At 46.3% G+C, this 14,941-nt stretch overlaps 1 protein-coding gene across 4 annotated transcripts in view; it reads left to right on the forward strand.

Annotated features, from left to right (window-relative positions):
* pak1 (p21 protein (Cdc42/Rac)-activated kinase 1) overlaps nt 1-14,941 on the forward strand; it is a 240,097-nt gene that overhangs the window by 202,816 nt on the left and 22,340 nt on the right. For all 4 annotated transcript variants that reach the window (XM_078222572.1, XM_078222573.1, XM_078222574.1 and 1 more), the window contains 5 exons: nt 1,776-1,953; nt 4,938-5,001; nt 7,139-7,187; nt 7,294-7,406; nt 9,951-10,068. In XM_078222572.1, the coding sequence (XP_078078698.1) occupies nt 1,776-1,953; nt 4,938-5,001; nt 7,139-7,187; nt 7,294-7,406; nt 9,951-10,068 (522 nt within the window). The remainder of the gene's footprint in view (nt 1-1,775; nt 1,954-4,937; nt 5,002-7,138; nt 7,188-7,293; nt 7,407-9,950; nt 10,069-14,941) is intronic.

The raw sequence follows: 14,941 nt of genomic DNA on the forward strand, positions 1-14,941 counted from the left end.
TATATCGTCTGATCTAGAATAATTTTTAAAATTTCTGCAATTAATTAAATTGGCTTTTAACAGAGCGATCACTGCGATTTTGTACATATATGCAAAATGAGATTCAGTCAACTCAAATACCCTGTACAAATAAAATTTAAACTGCTCAATCCAATTCGATTATCACAAGTGCACCACAAGAAGTGAATTAGAAATGGTATGTATTTCAGTTGCAAACAATAATACATGCATGATTTTTGTTTCCTCCGGGTGCTCCAGTTTCCTCCCACAGTCCAAAGATGTGCGGGTTAGGTGCATTGGCCATGCTAAATTGCCCCTTAGTGTCCCGGCATGAGTAGGTTAGAGGGATTAGCGGGGTAAATATGTGGGGTTACCGGGGATAGGGCCTGGATGGGGATGTTGGTGATGCAGAGTCGATAGTCCGAATGGCCTCTTTCTGCATTGTAGGGATCCTATGATAGTACCACTTCCAAGGCTAAGGCCATTTGTCTCATGAGTAAGCTGAAGAAGGCCTTGAATCCAGTTTGTAATTCCTGGTATGGGTTGAGGAGCGGTAGATTTAAAACAGAGATGAGGAGGAACTACTTCGCGCAGAGGTTGGTGAATTAGTGGAGCTCGCTGCCCCATAGCGCGATGGAGTCTGAATGGTTCCAAGAAAGAGATGGATATATTTCTGATTTTTAAAAAACAGGTGAAGAGGTGGATTTGAGACCAGGAAGAGATCAGCCATGATCTGATTGAATGGCCGAGCACGCTCGAAGGGCTGAATTGCCTACTTCTGCTCCTATGTGCCCATTTTCCCTTAATTCCCCCCCTCCCCCCCACACCACCAAAAGCTTGCTGTAAGTAGCTAGCCTCCCCCTTGCCAAGGAAACATCAGCCCCACTGATCCCTATCTAATTATCCAATGACTCTTTCTGTTGACAGTACAAAGAAAATTACAGCACAGGAGCAGGCCCTTTGGCCCTCCAAGCCTGCGCCAACCATGCTGCCCGGCTGAACAAAAACCCCCGACCCTTCCGGGGATCATAGCCCTCTATTCTCATCCTATTCATGTACATGTCCAGTCGCTGGACTCTGCTTAAATGCTTCCTCTTCCAGTTGAATAACCCAGTAGTAAATGGTCACCATGAAACTATCATTAATTGTCGTAAATACCCATCTGGTCCACTAACCTGCTTTAAGGGAGGAAATCTGCCTTCCTTACCCGGTCTGGCCTACGTGTGGTTCTAGACTCAGCAACATGGTTGATTCTTGACTTCCCTCTGAAATGGCCGAGCGATCTACACAGTTCGAGGGCAATCAGAGATGGGCAACAAATTCTGGCCTCGCCAACGATGCCCACCTCCCATGAAAGAGTGTTGCACACATTTAAAACAATACTTGTGTGCTGCAGGACATGTATTCAAGTATGGGGCTGGATACTGCCAGCATGAGTCAGCCTCTTCCGGAGAGGAGAACATTGAACCAATTCTTCGTTGATTAAGTGTGAGCTGAAAATACCAACCCTGTGTCCACAAAGCCCACCTATGAATACCTCTGCCGAAGCAGTTAAGTTGTCCTGCGACCAAAATCACTAGAGCAGATGTTATCACCTTGCTGTTTGTAGAAATTTGCTGTGTGAAATATTTCTTGCATTATAACACTTCAAAAAATATTTGATTGGCTACGATCTTCAGGATGTCCTGGCATTGTGAAAGGCATTTCTCTTTTTTTTTCTCTCCAACCTTGTCCGCAATCTTACACTTTCATCCTTTTTTTTCTCCTTTCTATAGATGTACACTCGGTCTGTGATAGACCCCATCCCTATCCCACCCACCAAAGATGCTGCCACGTCTCCCATCTCCTCACCCTCTGAGAATAACACCACCCCTTCAAATACCCTAACCAGGAACGCTGAGAAGCAAAAGAAGAAGACCAAAATGACAGATGAAGAGATATTGGAAAAATTGAGTATGTAACCACTCAGCTTAATCTTGCTTGGTGATTGGGTGAGGAACTGAGTGGGGCACTGACCTTCTGCTGCAGGAGCTAATGGGTTCAAATCTCGCCCATACTGATGAGATAAAAGCCTCCTTTCTCTTGGTTGCTGTAAGGCTGCCATGTGGAATGTGTTAGGACAGCCTCGGCCAATTGGATATAAGCCCAAAATTTTTTTTAAAAAAGACTCTCTCAACAGTAATTTACCACTGAACTGGCAAACACGCTCAGAGAGTGCAGAGGAGGTTTACAAGGACGTTGCCAGAGCTAGAAACGTGTAGCTACGAGGAGAGATTGGGGTGATTTTCCTTGGAACAAAGAAGGCTGATGGGTGACTTGATTGAATTGTACAACGTTGAGGGGAAGAGATAGAGTGGACAGGATAAAATTGTTTCCCTTAGTGGAGAATTCTAGAACCAGAGGATATAGATTCAAGACAAGTGGCAGAAGGTGTAGAGGAGACATGAGGAAGAACTTTCTTACGCAGAGGGAATCACTGCCCGAGATGGTGGTGGAGGCAGAGACCCTAAACTCTTTTAAACAGTATCTGGATCTGCACCTTAAGTACTGTAAGCTACAGGGTTATGGGCCAGGTGAAGGAAGGTGGGATTAGAAAGGGCATCTGGGTGTCCTTGGGCTAACATGCACAAGATGGGCTGAATGGCCTCCTTCTGTGCTGTAACATTTCTATGGTTCCAAGGTCAACTGGTTTGGAAAATGGAAGTATTACTGGTGGAGTGAAGGGTGCTTTTCTAGTTTCGAGGTGAAGACATATCGCTGGGGTGGATTGAAGGGAATCTTACCCTGCACTTATTGTACAATAACACCAGTTATCTGGGGCTTCTCCACAGCAGTGTCAGGACCAGGTAAAATGTAGCAATTCACTGCTTTGTCACGGTGTATCACTATGTTGGTGTTGGTGTTGGTGCACTGCTGCGATTCTTTTCTCTCCACATTCTGTTCTGTTAGGGTTGATTCCCTGCTAGGGTACGATTACAAAGTCTCCTCGCCCAAGAGACCATCTATGTGATTGACAGGATGGTGGTTACCTGGGGGCTTTTCTTGAATATGTTCCTGGGATGTGAGTGACAGTGACCAGACTTGCATCTATTCCACATCTCCAATTTCCCTTCAGGGCCTGGATCCATTTCCTTCTGTAATTGTAATTTTTTTCAAAAAACAGTTGAGTAGCTTTCTAGGCTAATTGAGTGAACATTGAGTTACGCACATAGTATGGTCTGGAATTTAGGTTCTTAGGGTGGTGGCAGATCACCTTCCCTCAAAGAGTTTAGTAAAGTGGTTAGTGTGATTAGAACAATCCAGAAGCTTTCATTTTTTTCTTGTCAGGGGCGGCATGGTGGCACAGTGGTTAGCACTGCCGCCTCACAGCGCCAGGGACCCGGGTTCAATTCCGGCCTCCGGTAACTGTGTGGAGTTTGCACATTCTTCCCATGTCTGCATCCCCACAGTCCAAAGGTGTGCAGGTTAGGTTGATTGGCCATGATAAAATTGTCCCTTAATGTCAGGGGGAGTAGGAGGGTGAATATGTGGGGTTACCAGGATATGACCTGGGTGGGATGGGATTGTTGTCAATGCAGGCTCGATGGGCCAAATGGTGGCCTCCTGTACTGTAGATTCTGATTCTATGTAGGAAATTTATGCCTTACTAAAAGTAGTAAAGTTTATTTTATTAGTGTCACAAGTAGGCTTACATTAACACTGCAATGACGTTACTGTGAAAATCCCCTAGTCGTAGCACTCAGATGCCTGTTCGGGTACATTGAGGGAGAACTTAACCAATGCACCTAACCAGCACGTCTTTTGGACTGTGGGAAGAAACCAGAGGATCCAGAGAAAACCCACGCAGACACGGGGAGAACATGCAGACTCCATGCAGACAGTGATCCATGCCAGGAATCGAACCTGGGTCCCTGGCTCTGTGAGGCAGCAGTGCTAACCACTGTGCCACCCAATTTACTTATCGATTGGTCTACTTGCCTCGGTGAGAATTTAAATTCATTCTCAGATGCGCGTTGCTGGAACAGCAGACATTTATTACCCATTCCCTACTTTGCCCTGGGAAAATGGTATTGGGGGCCCCACTGTGATATAGCGATTCCGTCAGTACTCTTGGGTAGCGAGTTGCACGATTCTGACCCAGTGATGAAGAAGGAACAGCGATTATGTGTCCCAAGTCAGGATGGCATGACTTCAGGAGGAATTTTGAGATGATGGTGTTCCCCTGTATTTACTGCCTCTTTCCTAGCTGGTGAATATTGAATGTATGGAAGGTGCAGAAACCTTGATGAGGCAGTGGCAGCTCTGGATTGCTAGTTCCATCAAGTCCAAGCTTAATGGGGTGACCACATAATGATGACTGAGAACCATGGCAAAACTTCTCCTCTTTTTGCCCTCTACAATCAAGAACACCAGTAAAATGGAACCAAGCGCACTCCCCAGTTCCCCACTTTGCATTGGATCAGTTGACCAAAGACCCCCTCCCTCCACCACCATCACGTCCAAAGATGTGCAGGTTAGGTGGAGTGGCCATCCTAAGTTGTCCCTTAGTGACATGTGTGTTTCTAGACCTACAGCAGTGTGGGTGACTCTTGAATACAGAGTGACTTGCTGGGGTAGTTAAGACCCATCTCTACCTTCTTGAAGCAGGTTAAGAATGGGTAATAGTTGTTGGCTTGATAGGTGATGCCAATAGCCCATAAGTTACTGAAATGAGACAGGAAGGCCGGCAAATATGGGTACAGCTTTCCTCCTCTTCTAAAGACCAAGTTCATGGTTTTTTGTTCAGCCTCTTTTCCCAATCCATGCCTTGCCAAGAGCTTGGGCAGTTGACATGCTTAGATTTAATAATTGTTCCTTTTTTAAAAAAAAAAAGTTGATCTTGTTGATAAAAATATACACATTCATTAAACTTTTAACATTCTTTCCCAATCTCACAGGAAGTATAGTAACAGTGGGAGATCCGAAAAAGAAGTACTCGAGATTTGAGAAAATTGGACAGGGGTTAGTATAACGTTGTGTATTTGGTGTCGTGCTATCAATGCCTTTATGCCTTTCTGCCTGTAGATCACAGCTTGTTGTCTGTAGCTCATGGCATCATAGCAGGTTGTTTGGCACCTTGTAGTCCTGCTTACAGAAGATTGGCGAATTCGGTGAACTCGCACATTGAACCTTGTACAACAATGAGCCATTGAGATCTAGGGTTATGTTTCTAAGGTCCGGTAATGCTTAGTTACCCAGACTTGGGAATGCTTCAAGAATGTCTATGCCTGTTGCTGTCTCCCATTTCCAAGACTTCTGTTGAAATTACCTCTTTGACCAAGCTTTTGATCATCTGACCTAATCTGTCCTTTCTTAAAAAAACTATTTGTTCGCATGATGTAGGTATCGCTGGTTAGGCCAGCAATTACTGCCCATCCCTATTGCCCTCGAGAAGGGTGGTGAACTGCCACCTTGAACCGCTGCAGTCCATGTGGTGTATGTGCACCCACACTGCTGTTAGGGAGGAATTACCAGGATTTTGACCCAGCGACAGTGAAGAAACCATTATAGTTCCAAGTCAGGGTGGTGTGTGGCTTGAAAAGAAACAAGGGGACCTTATCAATGGTAATCCCCAAGATGTTGATATGAGGGCCGCAATTCTCCCAAAATATGTTGTCCCTGGTGGAAAAAGCTGTGCGATTCCCACCGGGCAGATCGGTGTGATCAAGATTCCAGCCCACCCAAAGTTAGACATTTATTTTGAGCTTGGGGTGATTCCAGCTAGGAAAGGGACATGCAGGACCGAAAGACGTCGGCATAGCTAGCTCCTCAGAGATTGGGCACCATATGTAAGGGTGTTTTTCCCCCACCCCACTTCAGGCATCTCCCATCTCATTCCTCCCTCTTCAGGCCCCATCCCTTGGCAGTGCCAACCTGCCACTGCACCTACAATTGTGGCTGCCAAGTTGCCCATTGGCAGTGCCCAGCCATGTCCCTGACCACCGAGGGGCTCCATTGGCATCCAAGTCCCCCATTATGGTCATCAAATCACATCCGTGTGGAGAGCAGTACTGATCCCTGCCGTAACGTTGCGCCGGTGGGTAGGTGACTTTAAGGACTGCACTGAGGGGATTCTATGGAAGGAGCTGGCTGAATTTGTCTTACCGCCAATTCTGTGTATTTAAAATCAGATGATGTTGCTGGCAGGGGGCGTGAGAATCTCAAAATGTGTTCTCCCGGTGTAAATCACATTATGGCCTCTTGAATTTAGCATGGCCAATGCACCTAACTAGCACGACTTTCAGACTGTGGGAGGAAACCGGAGCACCCGGAGGAAACCCACGCAGACGCGGGGAGAACGTGCAGACTCCGCACAGACAGTGACCAAAGCCGGGAATCGAACCCGGGTCCCTGGCGCTCTGAGGCAGCAGTGCTAACCCACTGTGCTGCTGAGAGAGTTTCCATCTACAATGCGATATGTGCCTGTGTGTGTGTGGGCACAGTAAGAAGTCTCAGAACACCAGGTTAAAGTCCAACAGGTTTATTTGAAATCACGAGCTTCCGGAGCACTGCTCCTCCATCAGGTGAGTCACCTGAGCGCTCCGAAAGCTCGTGATTCCAAATAAACCTGTTGGACTTTAACCTGGTGTTGTGAAACTTCTCAGTGTCCACCCCAGTCCAACGCCAGCATCTCCACATCATGTGTGTGTGGGACCAGAGAATCGCTCCCGAGGAGATTCAGCGATGGTAAAACCATTGAATGTCATGGGGGTGGGCAGGGGGGTGTGTAGATGGCTAGATTCTCTCTTATTGGAGATGGTTATTGCCCAGCACTTGTGTGGCAGGAATGTGACTTACGTGGTGGTATATAGGGCGGAATTTTCCAGCCATGCTCACCCCAAGCCCGGAAATTCCCACCCGAGGTCAACAGATGTTTGCGCGGTCTGCCCCCACCTGCTTTCATTCCCATGGTGGGAGGGACAGGAAAATTCCGACCCATGGCGTTTTATCATGCTGCTAAGTGCCTTGTGTGTTTCATTCCATTTAAGGCACTATATAAACTGCAAGTTGTTAATTGAGATGAGCTGAGTGCTACACTGTGAATGATCCTTTAACTGTGTTAAACATGTGCTAAAAGCTATTTGCCCTTCACCCACAGAGCTTCAGGCACAGTGTACACAGCAATTGATGTAGCCACGGGACAAGAGGTGAGTTGGACACACACATTGCTGTCGTGGAACAAGAGCTTTGCTGGACCTCTCACAGGGAATGAGGTTTGATTTTTCTTGAATATTTTTTAATTGTCATTTTCAGGTTGCAATCAAGCAGATGAATCTACAACAACAACCCAAGAAAGAATTGATTATTAATGAAATTCTGGTGATGAGGGAAAATAAAAATCCCAATATTGTTAATTATCTAGACAGGTGAGCAGATTTTATTCTTTTATTTGTGGGACATGGGTGGCTGGCCAGTAATTATTGCCCATCCCTAGTTATTCTTGGAGGGCAGTTGAGAGTCAACCACATTGCTGTGGCTCTGGAGTCCCATGTAGGTCAGACCAGGTAAGGACGGCAGATTTCCTTCCCTGAAGGACATTAATGAACCAGATGGGTTTTTCTGACAATGATTTTGTGGTCATCAGTAGATTCTTAATTTCGGATATTTTTTATTGGATTCATTACACCATCTGCCGTGGCAGGGTTGCTATGATGCATCATCTGACCATTACATGAATTGCACACGCGTGTGTGTGCGTGAGCCTGGGCGAATGTATCGGCATCTGTATCATTTGTAATCCTTGTGATGGATGGATTTATGCAGCATCCCGTACTTTCATATGTTGCACAGTATGACTTGTTGCTTTAAGTGCTACAATTTTGCTTGAGAGCCTCCAAAAGGCAGTGAAAAGTGAACCTACGTGCATGCTTGCATGTGTGAGAAACTCTAGTTGTAAGCAACTGACCATAGAAATTATCCTATGATGGTATCTAACCTGACAGTCTTACACGCACTTCCGTGACTGAGTGGTTTGTGTAAATCCACGAGTATGCCAGATCCCTTGTACGGTATTGAGTGCGCATTTATCTTGTGTTGTTTTCTGTCGTGTAAATAGTTTTTTAAAATTCGTTATTGGGACATGGGTGTCACTGGCTGGTCGACGTTTATCGATAGAATCATAGAATCCCTCCAGTGCAGAATGAGGCCATTTGGCCCATCGAGCCTGCACTGACAACAATCCCTCCCAGGTCCTATCCCCGTAACCCCACATATTTATCCTCCTAGTCCCCCTGACACTAAGGGGCAATTTAGCATGGCCAATCAACCCAATATCAATCTTTGGAGTGTGGAAGGAAACCGGAGCACCCGGAGGAAACCCACACAGACACGAGAATGTGCAAACTCCACACAGACAGTGACCCGAGGCTGGAATTGAACCCAGGCCCGTGGCGCTGTAAGGCAACAGTGCTAACCACTGTGCCGCCATGCCAAGTGCTGGGTGTTGGATGGATGGAATGATAATTGTCAATGGCAGGGGAGTCACGAGAGCGGGTGGTAAGGTAGAACTGGGCGACATTAGCACATCTGAAAGTTATCCGCTGTGTCTTTGGTTGATGTTGCTGAGAGGTAACATATCATAGAATCTCTACAGTGCAGAAGGAGGCCATTCAGCCCATTGAGCCTGCACTGACAACGATCCCAATCAGACCCGATCCTTCTAACCCCATATATTGACCCTGCTAATCCCTCTGACACTAATGGACAATTTCCCATGGCCAATCCATCTAACTTGCACATCTTTGGAGAGTGGGAGGAAACTGGAGCACCCGGAGGAAACCCACGCAGACACGGGGAGAATGTGCAATCCTGGGTCCCCAGCGCTGTGAGGCAGCAGTGCTAACCACTGTGCCACCGTGCAGCCCCGATCTCATTGATCCTGTTCCAATGTAGCTGCTGAAACTTTCCAGCATTTTCTGTTTTAGTTTCTTTTCTTGCCCAGTTACCACTCCCTTTGATTCCTCATGACTAAACCTTTTGTTATTTAATCTCTCCTCAACAGAGTTGAGGAGAAACTACTTCTCCCAAAGGGTTGTGAATCAGTGGAATTCGCTGCCCCAAAGTGCGGTGGATGCTGGGACAGTGAGTAAATTTAAGGAGGAGTTAGACAGATTTTTAATTGGTAATGGGTTGAAGGGTAATGGGGATGAGGAGCATATCAGCCATGATCGAACGGCGGAGCAGAGTCGATGGGCCAAATGGTCTAATCCTGCTCCCATATCTTATGAACTTCTGGACCATTGACCGTAACATTATGTTAAAGGGTTGTTTTGAATCACCATTATATGTTGGACTGTGTGTCACTTTATGCCAAAATAGATACTAAAGCCCAAAGTAAATGTGCAAGTCATTGAAACTCAGCTTTCCTGTAACTACTCATTAGTTAAAGAAAAGCCATGAAGGAGAGCCCATCCCATAACCAACCCTTAATCAAAAAAGATTATGGGGGGGTGACCATCCTATAATCACCCCTTAATCAGGGAACAACTGCAGAAGGAATATCCTTCTCATAACCATCCTTAATCCAAAAAAACATGCGGTGTCCATCTCTTTCATAGGCCTGAGGCCAACAGTCTGTGCTTCATGGATAGGGTAGCATTTACACTGAGAATATCCTTTCCCAATAGTATCGGTAGCTGTTTGGCTGCTGGGCCGACTGGTGCCCTGACCAAGCAGCCCATGTGTGCAATCCGGATCAGATTTAAAACTAAATGTCCATTCTTTCAAATAAAAATCCTTTCTACCACACGAGAAAGGGTGCAATAATATAGTGGCTATTTCGCAATGAGTAATCCAGAGGCCTGGACTAATCATCTAGAAAATGCAAAGTTCAAATTACAGCTTTATCAATAAAATGGCTGTGTATTCCTCCAGATTTTAGACCATTCATTTTGTTTCCTTTTCCCTGCTAGTTATCTCGTAGGGGACGAATTATGGGTGGTTATGGAGTACCTGGCAGGCGGTTCACTGACTGATGTCGTCACGGAAACGTGTATGGACGAAGGACAGATAGCAGCTGTCTGTAGAGAGGTGAGTCTAGCAGGCTAACATGGAAGAATTTTCACTTAGAATCCTTACAGTGCAGAAGGAGACCATTCGGTCCATCGAGTCTGCATCGACCACAATCCCACCCAAGCCCTTTCCCCGTAACCCCATGCATTTACCCTGGCTAGTCCCCCTGACATTAAGGGGCAATTTAGCATGGCCAATGCACCTAACCCGCAAATCTTTGGACTGTAGGAGGAAACCAAAGCACCTGGAGGAAACCCAGGCAGACACGGGGAGCACGTGCAAACTCCACCTTGTACCACCTTTCCCATCCTGGGGATATCCCAAAGTGCCTCATGGCTATCGATGTATTTTTAAAGTGTAGTCACTATTGTAATCTTCTGGAAATGGGAGAGGGGAAAGGAGACTGCAAGTAAAAGACGATCTTAATCCTATAGAGCCTTGTAGCATAGAAGAAGGCAACTCAGCCCATTATGCCTGCCCCAGTGGTGGCACAGTGGTTAGCACTGCTGCTTTACAGCGCCAGGGATCCGGGTTCGATTCCCGGCTTGGGTCACTGTCTGTGCGGAATTTACACATTCTCTCCATGTCTGCGTGGTTTTCCTCTGGGAGCTCCGGTTTCCTCCCACAGTCCAAAAGACGTGCTGCTTGGGTGCATTGGCCGTGCTAAATTTTCCCTCAGTGTGCCCGAATAGGTGCTGGAGTGTGGTGACTAGGGGATTTTCATAGTAACTTTGTTGCAGTGTTAATGTAAGCCTACTTGTGACAATAATAAATAAACTTTAAAAGAATATTATTGAGGTTTGCATATACGCAGTTGGAAACAGTTTGCTGCTTCCAACTGCTTGGGGATGAAAATATCCTGGAAGGATGAGGGTTAACTTATCCCCTTGCAGGGCAGATTGTGCAGGGATGGATGCTGGTGAACCCAACAGTCTGATCAACTGGAGCAAGAACCCCTCTCCCCTGATCTACATGGCTAGAATGGGCTAGCTTTCACTATACATGTAAGTTCAACTCTGCCATGACCCTTCCACTCCTCTACCCTGCAGAAGCCAGGGCGGGACAGTGGTTAGCACTGCTGCCGCACAGTGCCAAGGACCCAGGTTCAATTCCTGGCTTGGGTCACTGTCTGTGTGGAGTTTGCACATTCTCCCCGTGTCTGCATGTGTTTCCTCCGGGTGCTCTGGTTTCCTCCCACACTCCAAAGATGTGCGGATTAGGTTGATTGGCCATGCTAAATTGCCTCTGCGTGTCAGGAGGATTAGTGGATAACTAACTTGGGGTTACGGGGATAGGGCATGGGTGGGATTGTTGTCAGTGCAGACTCAATGGGCTGAATGGCCTCCTCCTACATTGTAGGGATTCTATGAAGTCTCAGAAATCCCATAAAGGGGAGAACGTCAAGCAAAAATGGACCAAAAGGGGGGAATTCTCCCGCTAGCCCCCTGCCGCGGGAATCGCAGCGGGCAGTGGAGGGGCTGACCAAGCAAAGGTCCATTGATCTCAGGCGGGAATCTCCAGTTTTGGGCAAGCGAGGTCCGAAAAACCCAACCAAAATCTTGGACCAAAACAGCAAGAATATTTATTTTAAAAGCTGTAAAAATTAAAATTATGGAAGATTTTTTTCGAAAAGGAGAAAATTATGGTGAGATTTACCAGAGGCGCTCATTGTTAGGAGAATTTTTAAATAAATAGGGCAGAAGTGTTTCCAATGACAGGAGAGCTGGTGAACAGTGGGCATGAATTTAAGGTAACTGGCAGGAAATGAGGGGTGGGTTTCCATTCAGGAGGTTACAGTGATCCTAAATACACCACGCAGTCGTGAAGGGGCAGAGAGAACAGATTCAGGGGTAACTATCCAAAGGGAATTGGATAAATGTCTGAACAAGAAAAAAATTCCAAGACCATTTAGAGCAGGACGATTGCAGCCAATACCTCCAAAGAGCTCGTATTGGCATAGAATCCCTACAGTGCAGAAGGAGGCCATTCAGCCCATCAAGCCTGCACCAACAACAATCTCACCCAGGCTCTGTCCCCGTAACCCTACATATTTACCCTGCTAATCCCCCCCCCCCCCCCCCCCCCCCGATACTAAATAAGTTAACCCTTATCCTTCCAGGATATTTTCATCCCCAAGTATTTGGAAGCAGCAAAATGTTTCCGACTGTGTATGTGCCAACCTCAGTAATATGCTTTTAAAGTTTATTTATTAGTGTCATAAGTAGGCTTACATTAACACTGCAATGAAGTTACTGTGAAAATGGCCAATCCACCTAACTTGCACATCTTTGTGGGAGGAAACTGGAGCATCCGGAGGAACATAAAAGCAGAGATGTCTTGCTGCATCTGTACAGGGCATTGGTGAGGCCGCAGCTGGAATACTGTGTGCAGTATTGGTCCCCTTTTTTGCGGAAGGATATATTGGCCTTGGAGGGAGTGCAGAGAAGGTTCACCAGGTTGATACCAGAGATGAGGGGTGTTGATTATGAGGAGAGACTGAGCAGATTGGGTTTGTATTCGTTGGAATTTAGAAGGCTGAGGGGGGATCTTATAGAGACCTATAAGATAATGAAGGGGCTGGATAGGGTAGAGATGGAGAGATTCTTTCCACTTAGAAAGGAAACTAGAACTAGAGGGCACAGCCTCAAAATAAAGGGGGGTCAGTTTAGGACAGAGTTGAGGAGGAACTTCTTCTCTCAGAGGGTGGTGAATCTCTGGAATTCTCTGCCCACTGAAGTGGTGGAGGCTACCTCGTTGAATATGTTTAAATCACGGATAGATGGATTCCTGATCGGTAAGGGAATTAGGGGTTAAAGGGATCAGGCGGGTAAGTGGAACTGATCCACTTCAGATCAGCCATGGTCTTATTGAATGGCGGGGCAGGCTCGAGGGGCTAGATGGCCTACTCCTGCTCCTATTTCTTATGTTCTTATGTAAACCCACACAGAAACGGGGAGAATGTGTGGAGTTTGCACAGTCACCCAAGGTTGGAATTGAACCCGGGTCCCAGTTGTGAGGCAGCAGTGCTAATCACTGTGCTGCCATGTTGGTATAAGGACTAGAAGGCACAGGTTGAAAGTCTTGGGCAAGAGATACGGAGGAAAATGTGCGCAAGAACTTTTCTACACAGCAAGTGAAAATTGTCATTGTTAATTTTCCAAGGGGCTTGGATGTACTTGTACAAGGAAAGCAGAAAGTTAGCATGCAGGTGCTGCATGTAATTAGAAGATAAATGACATATTGGTCTTATATTACAAGGGAATTGGAGTACAAAAATAAGGAAGTCTTGCTACAGTTGTAGAAGGGTTTGGTGAGACCCCATCTGGACTAGTGTGTATGGTTTTGGACTCCATATTTAAAAAGGGAAATACTTGCATTGGAAACAGTACAGTTCATTAGACTGGTCCCTGAGATGAGGAGGTCGGCCCATGATGAGAGTTGAGTAAATTGGGTCTATTCTCTCTGGGTTTAGAAGAATGAGAGGTGATCTCATTGAAGAATACAAGATTCTGAAGGGACTTCGCAGGGTAGAGATTGAGAGGTTGGTTCCCCTGGCTGGGGAATCCAGAAAACGGGCAGAGCCTCAGGAGAATGGGCTAATCATTTAGGACTGAGATGAGGAAACATTTCTTCATGCAAGAGGATATAACTCTTTGCAATTTCCCATCTCTGAGGGTTGTGGCTGCACCGTCGTTGAATTTATTTAACACTGAGCTAGACCGACTTTTGAGGTCAGTGAGTTTGAAAGGACATTGAATGGGCTCTTGAGGAGAATAAGCTTGCGGGACTATGGGGATTGAGCCAGGAAATGGGACTGGCGGGATTGGTCAGGGTTAGGGTTGAGAGCTGCTTTAGAAACATAGAAAGATAGGAGCAGGAGAAGGCCATTGGGCCCTTCGAGCCAGCTCCGCAATTCATCACGATTATGGCTGATCGTCCAACTCAAAGCCTAGCCCTGCTTTCTCCCCATAACCTTTGATCCCATTCGCCCCAAGTGCTATATCCAGCCGCCTCTTGAATACATTCAATGTTTTGGCATCAACTACTTCCTGTGGTAATGAATTCCACAGGCTCACCACTCTTTGGGTGAAGAAATGTCTCCTCATCTCCATCGTAAATGGTCTACCCTGAATCCTCAGACTGTGACCCCTGGTTCTGGGCTCCCCCACCACCGGGAACATCCTCCCTGCGTCGACCATGTCTAGTCCTGTATAGACTTGATGATGGGCCAAGTGGCCTCATCCTTCGCCTTAATGACGCTATGAACTGATTGAATGAGGAACAGGCTCATGGGGCTGTGTCCCAAAACAAAAGGATCTGGGAGAGATGGAAATGGAGTTGGAGAAGATGCCTCAAGTTAAAGGGCTAGCAGACTCATTGGGCCAAATAGCCTGTTCTTGTACCCATTTGATAAAAGACTCATTTCACTGCCCCCTGCTCCTCACAAGTTGTACATTTCTTACAGCGCGTATCTGATTTAAAATATATCTCTTGCAGTTTTCCTAATCATGTTCTGATGATTTTGTTGAGGACCTGGCTTCACACATTCAGCACTCTCAGCACAATGCTGAGAAACTGTTAAAAGTTCATCAATTTCAGTTTGTGAAAGTTGGCAAATAAACTGCGTACTGTCATGACACTGTAAAACTGAGAGGAATTTTTGTTTTTAATAAGATCAGTGCTGAAATAACCGGGCAGCTCTGCCAACGAGTCATTCATCCGGAGCAAACTGTCTGTAAATAGAAGCCTTGTATTATGTGTGAGAACATTCAGCCTGACCTCAGCACAGATGCTGAGGCCATGTTGCCGTTACACAAGAGGGAGCTACTTGAGTTGAGGAGGAATGGAGATTGGGTCTTGAAGGGCGGTCAGCAGTGGAATTGAATAATGC

This window comes from Mustelus asterias, chromosome 10, assembly GCF_964213995.1.
Source record: "Mustelus asterias chromosome 10, sMusAst1.hap1.1, whole genome shotgun sequence".
Classification (NCBI taxonomy): domain Eukaryota; kingdom Metazoa; phylum Chordata; class Chondrichthyes; order Carcharhiniformes; family Triakidae; genus Mustelus; species Mustelus asterias.